Raw genomic sequence first — 21401 nt, forward strand, 5'->3', positions numbered from 1 at the left:
TTGTTTTACATATATTCTAAAATTTATGAAAATTCTTGTTTAAAAAATCAAAAACAAGATATAAAATAATATAATAAAAATTAAAAAATATATACAATAATAAAGTATTCTTTAATTTTAAAATTTATTGATTATATAATTTAAAAATCAAGTAAACCATTATTATCCCAAACATTATTTCTGTTTTGTTGTTGTAGTTGCGGTTGTTGTTGAGTTAATTGGTTAAGAGTAGGTCCCTGTAGTCGAAATTGAGGCACTTGTCCGGTCTGTTGCTGAACTAAACCCATATTTTGGGGATTTACTAGCATTTGCTGTGATGGCAATGTAGCTCTGATTTGTTGTTGTTGTTGTTGTTGTTGCTGTGCTTGTTGTTGATGGTGCTGTAATAAATGTCTGAGCTGTGGATTACTGTTATTCAAATTGGACGCTTGTTGTTGATGTTGTTGTTGTTGTTGCTGCTGTTGTTGTTGCTGCTGAAGCATGAGATGTTGTTTCTGTTGCAACTGTTGCTGCAATTGTTGTCTAATCTGGTTCTGTTGCAACTGTCCCTGTTGTTGGACTTGTTGTTGTTGTTGCTGATCAACAGATACCACGTGTTGTTGTTGTTGTTGAAACTCGAGTTCCTTTCTTTGAGCTTCTTTTAGAGTTTGTTCCAATTGTTGAATAGCCAATAAGTTTTTCTGTCTCTCTGAATTAAGAGTTATAACCAATTTGCAAGAAAAAAAATTAAAAAAAAATAATTTACCGATTTGTTGAGGACTCGGCCCACTTGGTGCCGGTTGTCCGGTCTGAGGCATTGTTTGGCCAGCGCTTGGCATTTGTGGTCCACTAGTTTGAACCAACTGTTGAATACTATTTGGCATAAAGTTGTTCTGAGTTTGATTGTTAGGCATAGGTCCCAGTGCTTGATTGAGAAGAACATTTTGCTGCTGAGGCAATGATTGTGTGGCCACACCACTCATGGCTCCGGTATTAACTCCAGTGGGCATAGTATTCATTGGCATCGTTGGGATATTTGGATTGTGGTTTGTCTGTTGCATCGTTCCGCCTGACATTTGCTGCAACTGTTTGTTATTAAATGAAATGTTTTGAATTTCTAATAAATTCATAAAATGCATGTCTTATGCATTAAATATAAAAGAGTCGAAAGCAAAGGAAAGGTCGCCAACAAAATGAGTGTCAAATAAGATCAATACCTGAAATATACTGTTGGGCGCAGACATTATCGGCGGTGCTTGTGTTGACTGAACTGATATCTGAACGGGAATTTGTCCAGAAATGTTTACCTGGGGTTGACCTAATCCTAACTGTTGTTGAATGGGCAGTTGGCCACCGGTGCCCACCAACTAATAAACAATGTTTTCATTAACAAAACTAATTTAAATGTCATTCTTATATTTAAATTTCTTCTATAACTCAAACAAGAAAATTTGTAATTAAATGTTTGCATATATTTGAAACATTTAATTTGTATCATTGCCTTAACGATATCAATGGTTTTTAAAATAAATAAAAATATGAAACTCTATTCTAGTAAAATAAAATTCAATTATTATATTAAGATAAAGCTTATGATAGTATTAAAACAAATTAAATGTTAGGTAATGACAAAATGTGATGAGATTTCAATGTTATGACAAATATTGTTATATTAAATAAAACGAATTACCATTTTTTGTTGTTTTGCCTGTTGTTCCTTCTTATGTGTTTCAATGATATCTCTCATGGCTTTGAAGAATTCCTCCTGGTCGTGTGGAACAAATCCCATATACATTCTATGGAATATACAATTTAACCATCAATTATCTTACAATTGGTAAACACAAGATAATCACCTTTTTTCAGGCATATATAAGATTATCATCATTCGGATATTAATTGCTGTAAATTGAATGCAACCGACCTATTGTTTAAATAATTATTTATTTGGTATTCAATATATAAATTTATAATAAATAATCATTAACTACAAACCCAATTAGTGCTCATAAATTTGCTTAATTTCATCAATCCCTGGTCATTATCATTAGCAAAATGGAGATTTATATGATATGAACCATTTTTAAGCATTGGAAATAATCTCATAATTAGTTGCTTTGGTAAGAGAGACAAAACCAACTTTTCGGGCCATTTGTCGGCATTTATTTCTGGTTCACCGTTCACAACATAACATGATATTTGACAGTTCAATGAGTAAGTGATACGATTTGCCGGATTTATAGGTCCGGGTTGTACTGGTTTTTCTTGATATTCAATAATTCCGGACCAAACGCGACGTCTTTGCTCTTTTTGCATTTGTTGTGATTGAATACCTGGAGCTGTATTTACAAACTGAGACTGTGATGGCATCATTTGGGTCATTGTTGTGACGGGTTGGGGGAATGGCTGCGGCGATTGAGTTGATTGCATTGGAGACGGTACTGATTGGGTTTGTATTAAAGGCGATGAAACTGCTCGTTGCATGTTTGGTAAAGATGTGTTCTGCTGTTGTGATGGTGAAGGAGTTTGAGGCCCTGAAAACGGTAGTGTCACCGGTTGCTGACCACGTGGTGGTTGTCCGGGTCTAATGGGTGGCACATTAACCATGTTTTGTTTAATAGGTTGAGGCGGTTGTGTCACTAAATTGACTAAAGTTGGCGCCGTTTGAATTAAATTATTACTTTGATGAACATTAGATTGTGTCTGCATTTGAGTACTTGGAACTGCATTTGGAAGTTGAATGCCAGACGCAATTTGATTTGGAAAACCTGATTGTAATCCACTCGATATAATTTGTGGTGGAATACCAACTCTAACGGGTGGTCTCATACTTAATTGACTTTTCAATGCTTGACCTCCTGGTGTAGGTGAAGGTGACGATGAAACTGAAAGTGTAGGAGCATTGGGCTGCGGAGCCCACGTCGAAATGGGAATGGGAGACCCGCGACCCTGTTTTATAATGGTATCGGGTGTCGGAACTTTGTTTTGTGGAAAAGACATTGTTATTTCCGTGTTTGCCATATTCGGGTGCGACATTCGAGGCATTATTTGTCCGGACCCATGCATTTGAGGATTTATATTTGAAGTTGAAGTCACGGGAGTCATTGTTGGGCCAATAGGTGCAGACTGTACCCCAGGAACAGGAGATAGTGACCGTTTTATTCCTTGAGTGACATTAATTTGATTTATTGGCGAATTTTGTGTTACTTTCTGATCAACATTTGAATTCATTTGTGGACTAAGTGGTCGTTCTTGAAGTTGAAAGCCACGCAATAAAACCAAATGTCGTCTATCTTTAGCGTAATTTTTACTGAGAGCCTGACTCAGGTCACCGCCGGCCTCTTCAAACAATTTATATAAAAAACTCATTTTTCGCGGCGAGAATATACTGAAATTAATATTCTTTTCAGCCATAAGTGCAGCCAATCGGTCAATCTTAAGACCAACATATGTCTGACTCTCTAGAGTTTGCACAGAATATGGCGGAGAATTGCAAATTAAGACACAATGTTTGGTAGTCTTTGACATTATGCTCGAAGCTGTTGTCTCTCTAAGAGTCGTGAAGTCATCAAATACTTGCAAAGCAGTGCTAAATCCTTCGGTGATGTGCGAACACGACTCTCCGGCGCCGCCAATAAATCTATTTATCAATTATACCATTATTTATATATATTTCAATAACCAATAACTTAATCATCATTATTACTGGATTTTGTCCAACCATTGCAACAGCTTATAGGAACTGGTGGTCGGAGCAAAACATTGTGAGGCCGGTTCGGGAGCACAGTCTACGGTCATGAAGGCCACCAAAGCATAGAGAGTGCAGTTATACTAAACAAGTCATTAATAAGTGTTTTAAAATTAACCACAAATTCTTACAAAACTATTTCATTGAAATGTTTTCAACCAATCAATCAATTATTTATATAATATAACAACCGATCGTTTTATTGATAATCTTAAAGACAAACATTTCAATTGACTAAACAATTAACTATTAATAACTAATACAAATATAATTACATTATTATCAAATCCATAGTCGCGTTCATCGGGAGGGCCACCACTGAAATGTCTGTGTATTATATTGTCAATGTATTTAATCGATTAATTGATCCAAAATATCATTCACTTACTCAAGAGTTGGTATTATATAATTGGTTTTAAGGCTTTCGACATATGGACTCAGATTAGCTGTGGCCTCAACCAGGAAGACAACATCGGCCACGGGATGATCACCGTTAGTGATGGCACTGCTGACCACCATTTGGTAACAAATTTGGATCAAATGTTGCAAATGTAGACCAAATGTATCAATACTTAACTAATTAGACTGTATTTAACTTAATGTCAAAACTATTGTCTATTTAAGTCTTTATTATATAATATATTTATAATTCTGTATTAATGTTAACTCAAAACATAAAGTAATGTCATTTAATGTATGATATAGTGATTCATAAGCAACGCTATCAATGATTTCAATAATTTCAATGATATTCAATTTGAAACTAAAATATTAATACTGTATAAACTTATATAATATTAAATTAATACAAATGCTATTAATTTTCTAATTTAAATTATTGTACTATTAATAACTTTCTAATAATAGTAAATATATTGTACTAATTTTATGTATTAATTTATTTCCTTATTTTCTTGTAACTGTGATTTTTTTGGTAGTTTTAATTGATAAATGATTAAAAATGTTTGTTATAAATCAAGTTTTAAGGTTTTGTCAATTTTTTGCCAAATATAAATTTTACTCAAATAATATTCTCATATATCAAAAATAATCTCAAAAATATTTAAAAAATTTATTTAAAATAATGTAATTATTAATATTAAATATTATTAACATCATAATTATAATTATAAATTTATATTTGTGTAAACATTTATACAAAATTAAATTTGTAGAAAATTAAAAGTAATTTTAAATTGCAGATATTTGATGAAATCATAAAATTTTTATGGTTACAAACTTACAATACAAAAAACCAGTTGAGAATGCTAGAAAGCATTTCCATACGAACTCCTTATCCAAAGAAACTTTAATCATGTGGGGTATCAATAATAAACTCAATTTAAAATTAATATTTAAACTTTTTTGTAATTTGGCCGCCATTTTATCTATATTCCTAATGATATGTAAATTTTTATACATATACACTGTACCTTATTTTTATGCGCTATTAAAAATTATACTTTAAAATTAAAATTTTTTTTTTAAATTTTTGAACTCTATATTCTCTAAGTTCCTGATGAAATATCAAAATTTAAATACTTATCCCCATAGCTCATTTTTGATGCTTTATCAAAATCTGAAATGAAAATTTAAAAATTCGAAAAAATTTTTGGGACAGACAGACAGACATATAGAATTCAGATACGTACTCCTTTTAGGAGTTCATGATTACATCAATTATGATAAATAAATTAGTAGTAATACAGTAGTACTTATCATATATTATATGATAATAGACTCCTAAAAATTATTACACAACTATTATATCTTTATGTGTTTTAAATATTAATATGTAATCTATTGGATAATTTAATATTCAAGTTTCAAAATTTCAAGATTTAATATAAAAACATTTAATTATTTAAATTAAAAAATTATTTTTTAATTAGTTTATAGTGTTATGAATTATAATAGAATTTATTAATAAAGTTTTAATTAAATAAATTCAGAAAATGAAATAAACCTATAATATTATTATTGTTGTAATTTAAGATAATTTCCAATTTAATATATCAGAAAATTCACTTTTTTGGTCCCAAAAATCAATGGCTCGAAGTCGATAGTAACCAAACACAGTATCACTTTTATCAATAACTTAAAAAAATATATTTATATATGTATTAAATAAATGTAAAGAATACTAAATAATTTTTTATTTAATTAATAATTAATATATAATACTACTAACCCGTGTATTGAAACGATGAAAATATAATGTTTTTATTATTAATTTTGTTAAATGATTTATTGTAACCATTCTTAGAGAATTCAATCTCATAAGTCTTTAGACATCTTTTATAAATTAATTTTATTAATCAGATTAATACTAACAGTGAAAATACTTTATTGTAATAAACTGTATAATAGTATTATATTACCTAATATTAGATGAAATCCAAGTAAATAAAACCGATGTATTTGTTATATGAATGCCTTGAAAGTCATAAATCTTAAAATAATTATTAATAAATAGAAATTAAAATTTAGGTGTATTTCTAACCTTTTGAAGCGTTGAATAAGTTTTACGACAAATTTGAATCAAAGATATACTCGGAAATGACATTTCAAAAGAATGTGACCAAACATTTGAGTCAAGAATCAAGTCTTCAGAATTAACAGATATATATGGTTCCTATTATTGATTAATATATTAATATTAATATTAATATTAATCTTATAATTATTATTCAGTATATTATAAATAATAAAAATTAATAATATTATAAAAACTTATTAGACAACAAAATAATTATTAGTTATCACTTCGTGATCTCTCATTTGTCTGAATAAGTAATCTGATGGATAATCCGGACAATTATTTTGCTTCCAGATATCAAAAGGATTGGTATAAATATTATCCATTATATACTGAGTCCACTTCCAGTCTTTTAGATCTTCATTTATTTTCTCAAAATTTATGTTTATTTTTACAAAATTGGTTTTGTTTGATAAGAGTGTATCCAATGAGTTGACAATTAATATAGAATATTCTTTGGCTCTAAATATTAATTTAATAATATTCTAAATTATATATAGTTTACAAATAAATGAAAAATATATAATAAAGTTATTTTATATAACTGAAAATACAAATACAAATGAGAAAACATATGTAAAATAAATGACAAAATTAGTGAAAAAGGTTTAAATAAATAAATATAAATATAAATAAGTTGAGTTGGGATAAAATATAATTTTTTCTTCAACTATGTTTTCATTTTATAAAATATCTCAATTATATATTTATTATAAAATGCATTTTAATAAATTTTTCATGATATAATATGAAATTCAATATAACTACAATAGACCTATTTGATTTTTATATTTTAATTTGATTTACTCTATTAAATACGTACAAACTGTATAATGTATAACTATAATTACTTTTCTATTTTTTTTAGATTGTGAACATCCCTAAGATTGTATACCAATACTATAATTAATATATAAAAAAAACATTTAGATACCATTGCATCGATAATCAAGATTCATAACTGGAAAAAATTAATTTTATCCAAACTCAAGTAATGATACCTATAGTCATGCATATATAATAAACCTTAAATTAGATGTTAAAACGTTTTTAGTGCCAAAATAAGCGCTGCTTATAATATTAAATGTTGAATTTGATTTGACATTTGATTTAAAATGCAATAAATGATCGCCTAATTTGGATAGTAATCCCATTACAGAAAGTGCCGGCTTTTTAATAAATTGTGTGAAATGTGGTTTAGTATTATTTATTTGAAATCTAATTCATAAATTTAAATTGAGTTTACATAAGTTGAAAATTTAAATAAATTATTAAATAGACAGACCTGGCTAATAATGTTCGTTGAGTGAACTGATACGGATAATAGCTTAAGAATGCGTTATCAAATGCAAACTGTGATAATTTGTTGGTGTAATTGTATCCATATATATGTCTGGCCACTGATTGTACAATAGTAGCGGCATATCTATTATCAGCCCTCCACGTCCTGTTCCTATTCCAACCAACCTTAATAATACATGTATAATAAATCACATTAATTATTATAATACAATATATTTTCATTATAACATACAAAACATTATATCAAATAATAATAATATCTTACTTCAGGATCGCCTTCATTATTAACAAATGGTATGTTTTTTAAAGTATTAAAATAATAAGAAATATCATTTAAAGCCTTATCTTCTAAGTAGTCGGTGTAAGACGACTGGCCTTTAGATCCCTTTTCATGTAATGACAAATAATCTAATTTAATATCACTCTTCTTTCCACTTAAAAAATTAGAACCATTGATAAAATGATTGATCAAATCTATAACAAATGAACCATTTTTTATATCTTTAGGCCAGTGGTCTCCCGGACCTCCAAATACAAGATTATTATCGATCTCTTTAATAGCCAAAGAACAGGAGTCATAATAATTAAGAAATCCTTTTGGAGTGACTTTAATATTATCACTAAAATAATGTTTGAATTCAATGGACGGTTCGTTCCAAGACTCAAAATTCCATTGCTTTATATAATTCAATCCAAACTTCTTTATATATCGTCTAATCATTTGTTGAACCATTTCTTTCCATTGAATAATTTGAGTCTTATTTTCAAAATCATTGTAAATGTTGGACGGATTTCCCATTAATTCAAATCCAGGTTTTAAATTGTAATTTCTAAGTAATGTTATTAATTGATCTAAATATGTAAAATTATATTCAAATTGACCATTAAAAACGTCAACCTGGATCAATTTCAATAAGTAATGTATTCTAATCTGTTTAATGCCATTATGTGGTACAGAGCCTATTAAAGCCAAATTGTGGTGCATATCACTACTCAACATATAAGTGAAGGCATCGGAGTGAGGATCAGGAGGACTGTCACCAAATCATAACATTAGTTAAACTTTTTTTTCAATCAAACTCTCACCAAAATCCTGTATTTTCCTATTTATAATTTTTATTAAAACTTATTATAAAAAAATGTAATTAAGAATTATTATAACTAATAAACAATATCAAACACACACACACACACACACACACACACACACACACACACACACACACACACACACACACACACACACACACACACACACACACACACACACACAYACATACATACATACACACATACACACATACAAACACACACATTAAAAAATAATTACCCAAAAATGGTCCAGAATATTGTTGATTTCATTTACGTTTATATTTATTACTAATTTATCATCACTTTGATTATAATAATCTCTATCATTATAACTATCTATACAAACTGTTCTACAATAACTAGTAGTTAAAAATAGAAATATACCATTAATTAAAAATTTAACCATTTTAAATTATAAATCAATAAACAATAAGTTTAAACAATATTAATAGTAATCGTATGTAATAGACACTTGAGATTAAGATAATGTGTAAAATCAATATTTATATTAAATATTGAATTATCTAATCCAATAATATTTGAAATGTTAATTTTTAAAAACTTTATAAGTTATATTTGATATTCACAAATGAGTAAAATGAACATGTTGCTTCAAAATTATCAAATTATTACAATACTTTACTATAAAATACAGGTATAGTAGTATACTTTTTATAAACTAATAAAAATATGATATAATAAAATAGTGAATAATTTAAAAATTAAAATCATACCAATTTATTGTTTATCTTGATTATTTATTTTTATTATTAAAATGAAATTAAATGGTGTCTTAATTTTTATTCAGCCAAACATATCTTTCTGATGCTATTAAAACATATTATTTATATTAAATTAATTATATTTAGTTATTAGTTATCCATTCATTCTTTTAATATAACAAAAGTTATTTTGTAAATACTACTTAAATTCTGAATAAATATTAGTTTGAAAAACATTTTTTTCACATAACTTTTACTCATCAAATTATATTACCCGTAATTTATAATCAATTTTGAAAAAATAATCAAAACATTTATCTATAAATTATAATTTATTACATGAAAATATATTGTAAAATTTCAATGAGGTCTGGAAAAAATTAAATGACTTACTTTTACAAAATAAAAAAATTCAATTATATAAGTTATCAATCACTTAATAATCAATATAAAACTTAATATGGATGCGTGTGTTGTCAAGTGATATCTGAGTTCAATTGAAAGTACTTTTTATTTCAATTGTTTATAAAAATCAATTTAAACGCTTTTAGTTTACTTTGATTCCAAATTATGGATATAAACTTTTTGATAAAATTTTGACATTTCTGTAATGTTTTTACTGTAAAATTCGCAAAACTGAGCACAAGAATTGCAGATTTCAATAGATTTTTTTAAATAAAAAAAACCAAAATAAATAAAATGTAATTTCAAGCCATTTTTACCGTTCGTTTAATACATAAGCTTTAAATTATTGTTATAATAATTAGAATTATAATAATAACGAATCATTCTTTATATGGATTGTTTGTTTACTTTAAGATGAGTTCAATTATTATTAAGAATTGATTAAAAAATACATATAATTAGGTAACTGTTTGGGGATTTAATTCTCCTACAGATGCAACTGGAGGGGGAGTCCCGCTGTGGCCGGTTAGGCGTTGAGAGTCTATAAAAGAACGGGTCGTCGCCTCCTTCACAACTGGGTCTATAAAAATTTATATTTTTCGTTAGAAAATCTATTTGTTATAAAATCAATGGTCAGTTCCTACAGAAGTATGCGTGTTCCATAGCCTCCCTGGCCGTAAGCCTATCGTTGTGATCATAACGTAACAATTTATCTAAAAAGTCGAGAGCTTCGGGAGTAACCAAATGTGAGTTCTCTCCGTGAACAAAGCGCTCCCACCTTTTCCTTGAGTGCCTATAAATATATAGTTAATAACATTATTCTAAGATATAATGTATACCTTCCAAGAATGTCATCAAATCTGGGATCCAATTCTATTTGATATTTATTCAGATATTCATATAAGTCTTCGGTTCCCAAGACTTTGGCAATTCTCACGAGTTGATCGTAATTGTCGTGTCCGTGAAAGAAAGGCTCCTTTCGGAATATCATTGAGGCTAACATACAGCCTAATGACCACATGTCTAGCGAGTAGTCATACATCTGATAATCAACAAGTAGTTCGGGACCTTTGAAATATCTGGAGGCCACCCGAACATTATATTCTTGTCCCGGATGATAGAACTCAGCCAAACCCCAATCTATAAGTCTCAGCTGTAAAACAATCAAAATAATAGATTATTAATAATAATAATAAAACGTTTTTAAGTTTAAAACAAACTTTTCTATTTTCATGATCTATCATAACATTATGAGGTTTGACGTCTCTGTGCATTATTCCCATACTATGGCTATAATCGAGTGCTTTGAGTAATTCATACAAATAATAGCGAATATCGTAATCCGTTAACGTTTGATACAACTGTTTGAAGTCTGTATTGTTCACGTGTTCGAAGATCAACGCAGGAGTTCGTGACTATCAATAGACATCATTTCAATATTAAGACATACTTAAGACAATTTAAGTTAAACACAAACCACTTGATCTTTAACCACTGCTTGAAGATTAATAATATTTGGTCCGCCCCTCAGGTTCTCTAATATTTTTATTTCACGTTTAATCTTCTTCTTCTTGACCGGCTTTAGATGATAAACAAATCAATTGGTATTTTAGTTACAAATTCACATTTAAAACAAATGATGACAACAAACCTTAAGGATTTTTACCACACATTTTTCATTGTTGGTGATATTGATGGCTTCAAAAACTTCCGAGTACTTGCCGCGACCCAACTTCTTCACCAATTGATAGTCATCCTGATTGGCCCACTCCACGACATGCGACTCGTAATCCCAGTACTCGCGCGAGCGGTGAGAGTTCACATCTGCATAGACTCGTGAACGCGATGGTAAGGGCATTGCTGATGAAGAAGAGGTCCACAAGACTCGCGAATATATACCACTGACTGCTATGATATCGGTTTTGACATTCAAACGCCTCAAAACTATTAATGAATTAAACAATGACTTCTTTATATACTTCGCCACCGATGATGTAAAACCAATGATTGATTTTAGTCTTTACTATAAAAACAAATCATTTGTTATATAATTATAATGAAACCATTGAATCAAAAGACAAGACATCACTCAGTGATTGACAACTCAATAGTTTGGGGTTTGGGTTGTGTTGTGTTGTATTGTATGTCAACACCGGTAATACAACTATTGTCAATCATTTGTATATAAGTGACAATTGTCTTTGTGGTCAATGTATTAGTGGATCAAATTCAGTCATAATTACATCACTTTCAATGTGTTTGAAGATATAGTTATGTATCACTCAATTGGCAATCACTGATCCAAAGTAAAGATGGAGTCCATCCACACATTCAATGGCACATCAATTCTATTCAATACTACAAACACTACTCAAACATTCACTCACATCGACGCCAACAATACAATCGAGTGGAGAACTGATAGTACAGTCAACGCTCAACACTTGTAGACACTTTGATATACCATATGAGACATCAAATGCCACACAACAACACATATAACACATACAACACATATAATACTCAATACAATACAACACTATATACTATTGACAACTGAGTCGACGCACTCACACATCAATGTATTCATTCAATTGTCACACAAAGTAGTCATATAATAGAATGACTAATACTTTACTTTACTTGTTATTATTGACCACATAATCAAAATATAATGTATTTTCTATTATAATAACCAATTGATTACAACTATTAACACGATTAACAATTTAACCACAAATGTGACCAAAACTGACAATTGATAATATAATATACATTAATAAACATATCATACGTTTACTACAAAATTATATTAATATCATATAATAGACACTATTTATTCAAACAAATATAAAACTTTATGAATAAATTGTTTGACTAACCATAGGCTAAATTGTTAATAAATTGTTAAATCAAACTATTAACACACAAAACAATAATAATCATCAAGGTACATTATGTAATATATTGTACAAAATTATTAAACTAAATATATTTCTGGGTTATATTTATTTGCACAAAAAAATAAAACAAATTCATAAATTATAATAAAATTTTGATGACTATAAATTTGAAGTTATTAATTATCATAAATTTATATGAAAATATTATTCAAATTGTTTCAAAGATTTTTTTACAATTTTTATATACAGTATTATAATATATGATTACTGATTATTATGACTATTGTTTGCAAATTGCAATACAACTTTTAGACATTACTTTAAATTTTTTAAAAAGTCAATATAATTAACAAAATAAATTAGTGGTATATTATGTCATATAATGATAATTAATAGAAATATATAATTATATGAAATAAATATAAATAACTTGATTTCAAACTAAGCGCTTCAACAGTCAGTTAAACCAAATGTTTGCAACAAAATCCCTAAAAGTGTTAATCAATAGATTTGTTGGGAAATATCCCCAAAAGTTAATGCAATTATTACTGTAAAACATATATTAATTTGAATGTAATTTAATGACAATTAAATGATTTAAAGTAGTTTATAATGTTATTGAGTTGATATCAATTGATATATTAGTTAAGTGTCTGTATTGACACTAATTTGAATGTATGACAGCATTACAGGCATTGTCTGAATGTAAGCAAAGGGTTGTCTGATATTTAGGGAAAAGGCGTTTATTAGAGACATAGGAGACATGGCTTTCATTGTTGTCGGCTTTGAGACCATAAAGATATATAACAAGAGTTGAGTGACTGATCCAACATTAGTTTAGACGACCAACACATCCATCGACATAATCATTGTTTCAGTCAAGACATTGCTTGTAAATCACTGATACTTTGCTTTGATATTGTATTTAAAGGTTTGTATAATTAATTTGTTTTACTCTTTGAATATGGAGTTAATGTCTGAGTGAATGACTCCAAGCTTTTCATGTCTTTTATCACATTATTTGCACTCATTTTTCGTTTTTTCAATCAATTCATACATTTTAATCAATTGTAATCTAAATGTCTAACCATTTATATCTAAAACAATGTTAATAATTGCTTTTTAGCTAATATTATACGAAATTAATAATAATATTAAATAGTTTTCGCGTGAAGTTTCAATCCAACGCTTTTTAGGCCGATTTTGTCACAACTGACTGTTTGTATCATTTGACTAATTGTGACGAAATGCCGAACTCCTCGTCACCGGAAGGTTCAGTCAAAAGTGAAGACAACTCATACAATAGTGACTCAAATATCAATCACAACAATATCAACGACAATAGTGATAGTGAGGCAAACAACAACTCCGACAGTGACTCTGATGGCGACAAATCATCGAATAACAAACTGAACTCTTCCAACAACAAGAGTGGCAGTGATTCAGACGATGAGAACTACAACAACAACAATAACAACAACAACAATGGCAACAATTATGACAGTGAATCCCAGTCTCAAAGTCAGAATGATTACAGCTCTCAATCTATTAAAAGAGAGAGAAGTGATTCAGAAGCTGGAGATGATAGCGACGACGAACCGTTGTCAAAGAAGTTGACGAAACACGTGAAGAAAGAGAAAAGTGATTCGGAAGACGAATATTCACCACAAGAAAAGAAGTCGAAATCAAGTAAAAGCACAGCAAAAGTGAAGAAAACGAAAGACACAAAAGGTAGGAAACGGAAGAATGACTCGGATTATGAATCGGAGTACGATTCAGAAGAGGAGGAAAAGTACAAACCGAAGAAAACTAAGAAAAAGAAGTCCTATTCTGATGACGACGACGACGATTACAAGGAATCCAAGAAAAAGTCAAAGAGTAGTAAAAATGACAAAAAGAGTGATTCCAAAAGCAAAAAGACGGTTAAAAAAGAGATTAATTCGAGTCCTGAAAAGAGTCCTAAGAAAAGAGTAAAAAAAGAAGAAAATGAAGAACACATATGGAAGTGGTGGGAGGAAGAGAGTCACGGAGAGGGCATTAAATGGAAAACATTGGAACACAAAGGACCAGTGTTTCCACCCGATTACGAACCACTTCCTAAAAGTGTTAAGTTTTATTACGAGGGAAAGGCTATGCGCCTGAAACCACCGGCTGAAGAAGTGGCAGGTTTTTATGCCCGAATGCTGGAACACGACTACGTAGGCAAAGATGTCTTTAATAAGAATTTCTTTAAAGACTGGCGAAAGACAATGAATGCAGAAGAGAAAGAAGTTATTACTGATTTAAAGAAATGTAATTTCAAAGAACTGGCCGAACATTTTAAAACAGAATCGGAGAGACGGAAGAATAAAACTAAAGAAGAAAAACAAGAGATTAAAAAGCAAAATGAAAAACTTATTGAAGAATATGGTTATTGTGTTGTTGATGGACACAAGCAAAAGATTGGCAATTTTAGAATAGAACCGCCGGGTCTTTTCAGGGGCCGAGGAGAGCATCCAAAGATGGGTAGATTGAAGAAACGGGTCCGACCTGAAGAAATCATTATCAATATTGGAAAGAAAGCAAACGCTCCGAAACCACCCGAAGGTCACAAATGGAAAGAAGTGCGTCACGATAACACCGTTACGTGGCTCGTCTCGTGGACTGAGAATATTATGGGTAATGTTAAGTATATTATGTTAAACCCGTCATCAAAATTGAAGAGTCAGAAAGATTGGATGAAATATGAGAAGGCCAGAGAACTGAAGAAATATATTAACAAAATTAGAGACGACTATCGCTGCGATTTTAAAGCCAGAGAAATGGTTAAACGACAGCGAGCTGTTGCGCTTTATTTCATCGATAAGTTAGCCTTAAGAGCTGGTAATGAGAAAGAAGAAGGAGAGACTGCAGATACTGTTGGCTGTTGTTCACTTCGTGTCGAACACATCCAACTTCACAAAGAAAAAAATGGAAAGGAATATGTGGTTGACTTTGACTTCTTAGGTAAAGATAGTATTCGTTATGAGAATTCTGTGTCAGTCGAGAAAAGAGTTTTTAAGAATTTGCAGCATTTTATGGAGAATAAGAACGATGGCGACGACCTCTTTGACCGAATAGATACGGCTGACCTCAATCGCTATTTGAATTCATTGATGGATGGCTTGACTGCCAAAGTATTCAGGACTTATAACGCATCGCAAACACTGCAAACTCAGTTAAATGAATTGACAAAAGCAAATATGAGTGTTCCCGAAAAGATATTGGCCTATAATAGAGCTAATCGCGCTGTTGCTCTCCTTTGTAACCATCAAAGAGCTGTTCCCAAAACGTTTGACAAACAAATGGAGAATTTGGAAGTGAAAATTAAAGACAAGAAAAAAGTAGTAAAAGAAGCGAAAAAGGCTTACAAAGACGCTAAAAAAGGTAGCGATTCTGGAACTAAAGCAAAACTCAAGAAAAGATTGGATACACTCGAGGATCAGCTCCAGAAATTAGAAGTACAGAGAACTGACAAAGAAGAGAACAAACAAATAGCTTTGGGAACATCTAAACTCAATTATTTGGATCCCAGAATCAGTGTCGCCTGGTATGAGTGATTAGTGGCTTATATACCAAATATTTATTTTTACTAATATAATGTCTCATTTTTCTATAGGTGCAAAAAATATGAAGTTTCCATCGATAAGATATACAATAAAACACAAAGAGATAAATTTCGGTGGGCTATAGAAATGGTTGGCTCTGAATATCAATTCTGACCGCGCATTGACTATCTATTTCATAAAAATGGATATTTAGTTAGAATTTTAATCATTTATACCACAAATTAATTTAAAAAACAAAAATTCAGACAAAAACAAAAATTAAATGTTTTTTGTTATCCATTCATTTGATACATTCATTATCGTTCAGCATTTATATACAAGTGTTTAACAATTAATTTGGATATTATCATGAAAGCTCATTATTTACATTATATTATACTCTTAGCTCTCACCTATAATTATTATTATTGCTTATTATTTATACTAATTAATAATTTTGGATCAAATTTGGTTTACAGACCCAACAGTAGTATTGTTCAGTATATTTAATGCAATTATATTATACATATAATTATTGCTGGTGATTTTATAATGAATTTACAACCAATAATAATTACACATACATTAAAATCATATATAATTTTTAAAAAAACAGCAAATATTTAAACAACAATTCCAATTAAAATACTGTGATTTAAGAGAATAAATATATGTTTAGTATTAATATAATTGTAATGACAAAAAAAAAACAATACTACTATCGGATCTGTAAACCAAATTTTTCTCAATTTTTGTTATATTTTAATGAATTATTATTTCAATGATTTTTTCAATATATTCTTATAATGACTATTTTGGGGCCATTATATACATACTGTAGCTATAAACAGCTTATAAATATGTAATCGATTTTATGCTAGTTTATTATAAATATACATTTTTCAAAATTTTATTTTAACATATATTCTCTTAAATTGTCTTATTTGTTATTACTGACGAATTATTTATGTTTTAAGTTTAACATTATATAAATATATTTCATTAGAAAGATTAGCTTAATTTAAATGGATAATGGGTTTTTCAAATTGAATAATTTCAACGAAAATAGCAGATAATACATATTTATAATTAGTATAAAATCAATTTTTAATAATTTTTTAATATTTACTTTATTTGACATTAAATTTGTTAAAATACAACATATCACTGACTTTTGAATTATTTTCAAGAAATTATAAAGTAGTTATCCATGATATCCATGTTTGTGATCATCAGGTGGTAAGTGTGCGTAATAACCCCACGGAGCGAACTTATGGTGTCCATGACCTCCCGGTCCTCTGTATACCTTTACATTGACATGCCCTCCATGACCAGCACTTGTCATTTTGCAAATTGATAATATTAAAACTGCTAAAACAAACTATTGAATATATACAGAAAATTATTAGCAACATTTGGGTAAATTTATTTTTGACACTTATACCTGAAAAATAGTTTTTAAAAGCATATTAACGCTTATAAACAATTGTAATAAAACAACAAATTTAATACATTAACTGATATATAGTATATATAATATTTAAGTTTATCAATAAATTGGCTGCTTTTATATATGCTCTAAATCTAGACTATTATTTTGATTATTACTGAGCCGTAAATTGTTTTTTGTTAATAAATTCAATGCTCTGCCAGTTGGAGATAGCTTTCCCTAGTATTCATCCTATACTTTGTTAACAATTATTTATAATTATTTTTTATGATATACTGTAATCACTCAATAATTGTTTATAATTGTCTTATAAAGTTTACAGGCAATTGACTCTATTATCCAAACTTAATTTGACTCCTCCTAATCAATCTAATAATATAGTCAGGGTACAATACTAAATTGATTTACTTTAAACATTTAACTTATATAATAATTTAATTGATTTTAAGAAATTTAACAATAATATTTTTATTAAATGATAAGCTAAATTACCATTAAATTTGTACTGTAGTATTTAAATGATTATATCTATAAAACGCATTATAAAAGTAGTTTAAAATTAATTTCTATGGCATTAAACATGGTATCAATTATCACATTTGTGGTCACTATCTCACAAATTGTGTGATTAATTAAATTTTTAAAACAGGAATATTTTGAGAATCGATTTGTAAAACAATTAAAAAGTTTCCGAATTATAATATTATACAGTATTATATAAATATAAAGTAATTTACAACTAATGTATGATTCAAATAATAATAAATGTTTTAAACTACTTTTGTATCTAATTATATAGAGTACTGTAAGTAAATACAGTAAAAACTTTTTATAGGAAACAAGTTTAAGTAAAATATATTGATATAACCTATTGATAAAATAATATCTTAATACTGTATTATGTTTATAATTTATGATTTAATACCTGTATTATGTTACCCTGTTTATTTTAGAGGTTTCCAAAAGTAAACGCGTGTTATTCTATAATATATTTTTTTAGATAGACATTAGAATAATACATTTTTAAAACTAAATTTTAATATTACAAAATGTGCGAAAAATTTCGAAACATTTTTTTGTTAAAACATTTTACTTTATATACATTAGTATAGAATAGTATATAATATATACAGTACTTAAAAGTAATAATATACTGTATTTGTATATTTGTGTGACTTTACGGCTACCTATTTATAGGATACTATTTTAATACCCGGATATTATTTCAATTGATTCTCAATGTTAGTGTCAAACCCCTACTATTTAGTCATTTGGTCACTAATTCTGCCCATTTTATCCGTCATAACCGGTTATTTCGATAGACTGGGAATTAACTTATTATATATTTATATTATATGAATTATATTGTGATCAGTTTATTAAAAGTGATATTTAAAATAACTTTTGTAAAGTTTAAGCACATATACTTTGAATGTAAATTTTAAAAAATCATAGCTAAGTGTTTATATATTTTAATAATTAATAAAATTAAAAATATATTCATCAAAGTTCTACAATCCATACAATGTTTAGCTGTAATGATAAGACATTTGTGTAAAAAACAATATTATAAAAAACATGACATAATATAGTAATTTATATTAATATTAATATTAAGGTAAACGACAACACATTACACAGTACTGTAGTCTTGCATAACATTAGTAACAAAATGTTTACATTGAATATCATTGAAAATAAAACCCAAACGCAAAATATAAGATAATATATGAATCAATCATTTGATTAAATGTTTTATTTTATCAATACAATTATCACCTCAATTGGTCACTCAAGTAATGGTCGAAATGTTCAAATCTGGTCTCATGTTATTGTCAGCTGTTCCTCAATTAAGTCGATTGAGTGCATACTTAAGACACGCCAAACAAACGATATCTAATACACTGTATATATCAATTGATCCAAATTTATTGTCTTCATCGACTACTGTCACCTCTAATTGTCACAAAAACGATATCTTTGTTAATCAATTGCGCAAATTTTTACCGCAAATATACGCCGAAGCGAACCGAAGTGCACCACTTCTTGACATTCGAGTTGTCCATCACTCACATTATCATCGAAATCAAAGATATACAACACATTCTTCGGTAACATTACAGCGATCTCTTCAATTCACTCCACAGGTTGTGCTTATCAATGGTGGCAATTATAATGAAGAGTTAGTACGAAATTACTTAATCAAAGAGTTTGCGCTAAATATACAACAAATACAATGTATTCCTGAAAATGCAAATGATTTGCAAACCACTGATGATATAAATGGAGATAATGTCAAAGTGTATGATAATGTTTGCTTAGGCGGAACTTTCGATGGTCTTCATAACGGCCATAAAGTGCTCATTAGTTCAGCTCAACTTCACTGCAATCAAACTGTAACTATTGGTGTCACCGATAAGTCAATGATTAAAAATAAGAAGTTATGGCAATTAATACTTCCTATGGAAAAGCGTATCGAAGAGCTAAGAAAATTTGTCACTGATGTCGATCCATTTATTAAGTATAATATTGTGCCAATCAGTGATCCTTTTGGACCAGCTATTGTCGATCCCAGTCTTGAATCCATTGTTGTCAGTCATGAGACAGTTAGAGGAGGAGAGAAGATCAATGAGATTAGGATTAAAAATGATATGAAGGCATTAGATATCTTTAAAATTGATTTATTGGATGACTTTAATAAACAAAACACTTTCGAAGAGCAAAAGATAAGCTCTTCATCATTAAGAATGAGAAAATTGGGAACCATTTTAAGAGAACCAGAAGTAAAAAATTTGCCGAAACGGCCGTACATTATAGGTCTTACGGGTGGTATAGCGAGTGGTAAATCTTCAATTGCTGACAAACTTAAAAGTCTTGGAGCAGGTGTTATCAACTGTGATCTTATGGCTCATAAAACATACGAATCGCCTGAATCCGAGGCGTTCAAAGAAATTGTCCAACACTTTGGTAAACACATATTGATTGACGATTCAACTATTGATAGAAAAAAATTAGGAAATATTGTGTTTACAGACAAAGATAAGCTCAAAGTTTTGAATAATATTATTTGGCCGAAACTGGAAGTATTAATTCTGGACAAAATCAATGAAATGAAAGATAAATATCAAGTAATAGTTCTTGAAATTGCTTTACTATTAGAAGCTAAATGGGATCACAAAGTTCATCAAATATGGGTGACATTGATCGATGAAAATGAAGCCATCACTCGACTACAAGAACGCAATCAATTGACTCAGGAAGAGGCTGTAAGTCGTATTGAATCTCAGATGACTAATGAAGATCGTGTCCAAAGAGCTAATGTTGTATTTTGTACGCTTTGGGATCAGTCTATAACTATGGATCAGGTGAAGAGGGCTTGGGGTTGTCTACAATCATATTTAAAAAAACATTGAGTTTACAATTAATTTAATAATTGTTATATTTTTATACAGATTTTAAACAATTTGTTTAGTTTATAAATTTTATCAAAGAATTATTATAAATTACTATATATACTGTTGTATATACAGTATAGTATAGTTTGGTATAAATTTATATGTATTATATTAACTGTTGTATTAGTAAATGAATATTTTTTTTATTTAATACAGAGTTACAAACAATTGGTTTTTATTGAAATGTGTCAAAAGTGATGTATAAACTGACAATAAATGAATTGAAATACGAAACAATCA

General features: G+C 28.9%; 5 protein-coding genes across 7 annotated transcripts; 2 read left to right on the forward strand and 3 right to left on the reverse strand.

Annotated features, from left to right (window-relative positions):
- Nucleotides 1–102: 102 nt before the first annotated feature.
- Nucleotides 103–4414, reverse strand: LOC128962589 (mediator of RNA polymerase II transcription subunit 25-like). The gene is made up of 9 exons (XM_054308971.1): nt 4116–4414; nt 4003–4054; nt 3686–3810; nt 1975–3619; nt 1836–1903; nt 1670–1775; nt 1197–1346; nt 746–1064; nt 103–688 (listed from the first exon to the last, which is right to left on the reverse strand). The coding sequence occupies exons 1-9, from the start codon at nt 4244–4246 to the stop codon at nt 141–143; spliced, it is 3144 nt and encodes a 1047-aa protein (XP_054164946.1). The 5' UTR covers nt 4247–4414; the 3' UTR covers nt 103–140.
- Nucleotides 4415–7243: 2829 nt separating this feature from the next.
- LOC128962452 (alpha-L-iduronidase-like) lies at nt 7244–9985 on the reverse strand. The gene is made up of 6 exons (XM_054308827.1): nt 9965–9985; nt 8655–8671; nt 7834–8602; nt 7552–7733; nt 7313–7484; nt 7244–7267 (listed from the first exon to the last, which is right to left on the reverse strand). Exons 1-6 carry the CDS (start codon nt 9983–9985, stop codon nt 7244–7246), a joined length of 1185 nt encoding a protein of 394 aa, XP_054164802.1.
- Nucleotides 9986–10116: 131 nt separating this feature from the next.
- LOC128962591 (casein kinase II subunit alpha) lies at nt 10117–12334 on the reverse strand. The gene is made up of 7 exons (XM_054308973.1): nt 12031–12334; nt 11439–11810; nt 11265–11366; nt 11008–11202; nt 10627–10940; nt 10432–10580; nt 10117–10367 (listed from the first exon to the last, which is right to left on the reverse strand). Exons 2-7 carry the CDS (start codon nt 11643–11645, stop codon nt 10246–10248), a joined length of 1089 nt encoding a protein of 362 aa, XP_054164948.1. The 5' UTR covers nt 11646–11810; nt 12031–12334; the 3' UTR covers nt 10117–10245.
- A 1009-nt stretch (nt 12335–13343) lies between these two features.
- Nucleotides 13344–16559, forward strand: LOC128962038 (DNA topoisomerase I, mitochondrial-like). 3 transcript variants are annotated; one of them, XM_054308356.1, is made up of 3 exons: nt 13344–13621; nt 13817–16258; nt 16328–16559. In XM_054308356.1, the coding sequence occupies exons 2-3, from the start codon at nt 13938–13940 to the stop codon at nt 16428–16430; spliced, it is 2424 nt and encodes an 807-aa protein (XP_054164331.1). In that variant the 5' UTR covers nt 13344–13621; nt 13817–13937; the 3' UTR covers nt 16431–16559. The 3 variants fall into 3 exon arrangements, with proteins under 3 accessions (XP_054164331.1, XP_054164332.1, XP_054164333.1); XM_054308357.1 differs by having other exon boundaries at nt 13853–16258; XM_054308358.1 differs by having other exon boundaries at nt 13866–16258.
- Nucleotides 16560–19348: 2789 nt separating this feature from the next.
- Nucleotides 19349–21145, forward strand: LOC128962200 (bifunctional coenzyme A synthase-like). Its single transcript, XM_054308554.1, has one exon. It carries the CDS (start codon nt 19506–19508, stop codon nt 21117–21119), a length of 1614 nt encoding a protein of 537 aa, XP_054164529.1. The 5' UTR covers nt 19349–19505; the 3' UTR covers nt 21120–21145.
- The last annotated feature ends 256 nt before the right edge of the window (nt 21146–21401 follow it).

The sequence above is a fragment of the Oppia nitens genome, unplaced genomic scaffold (genome assembly GCF_028296485.1).
Source record: "Oppia nitens isolate AA-2021 unplaced genomic scaffold, nextdenovo-longstitch-racon4-pilon3 scaffold6_pilon_pilon_pilon, whole genome shotgun sequence".
Taxonomy (NCBI): Eukaryota; Metazoa; Arthropoda; class Arachnida; order Sarcoptiformes; family Oppiidae; genus Oppia; species Oppia nitens.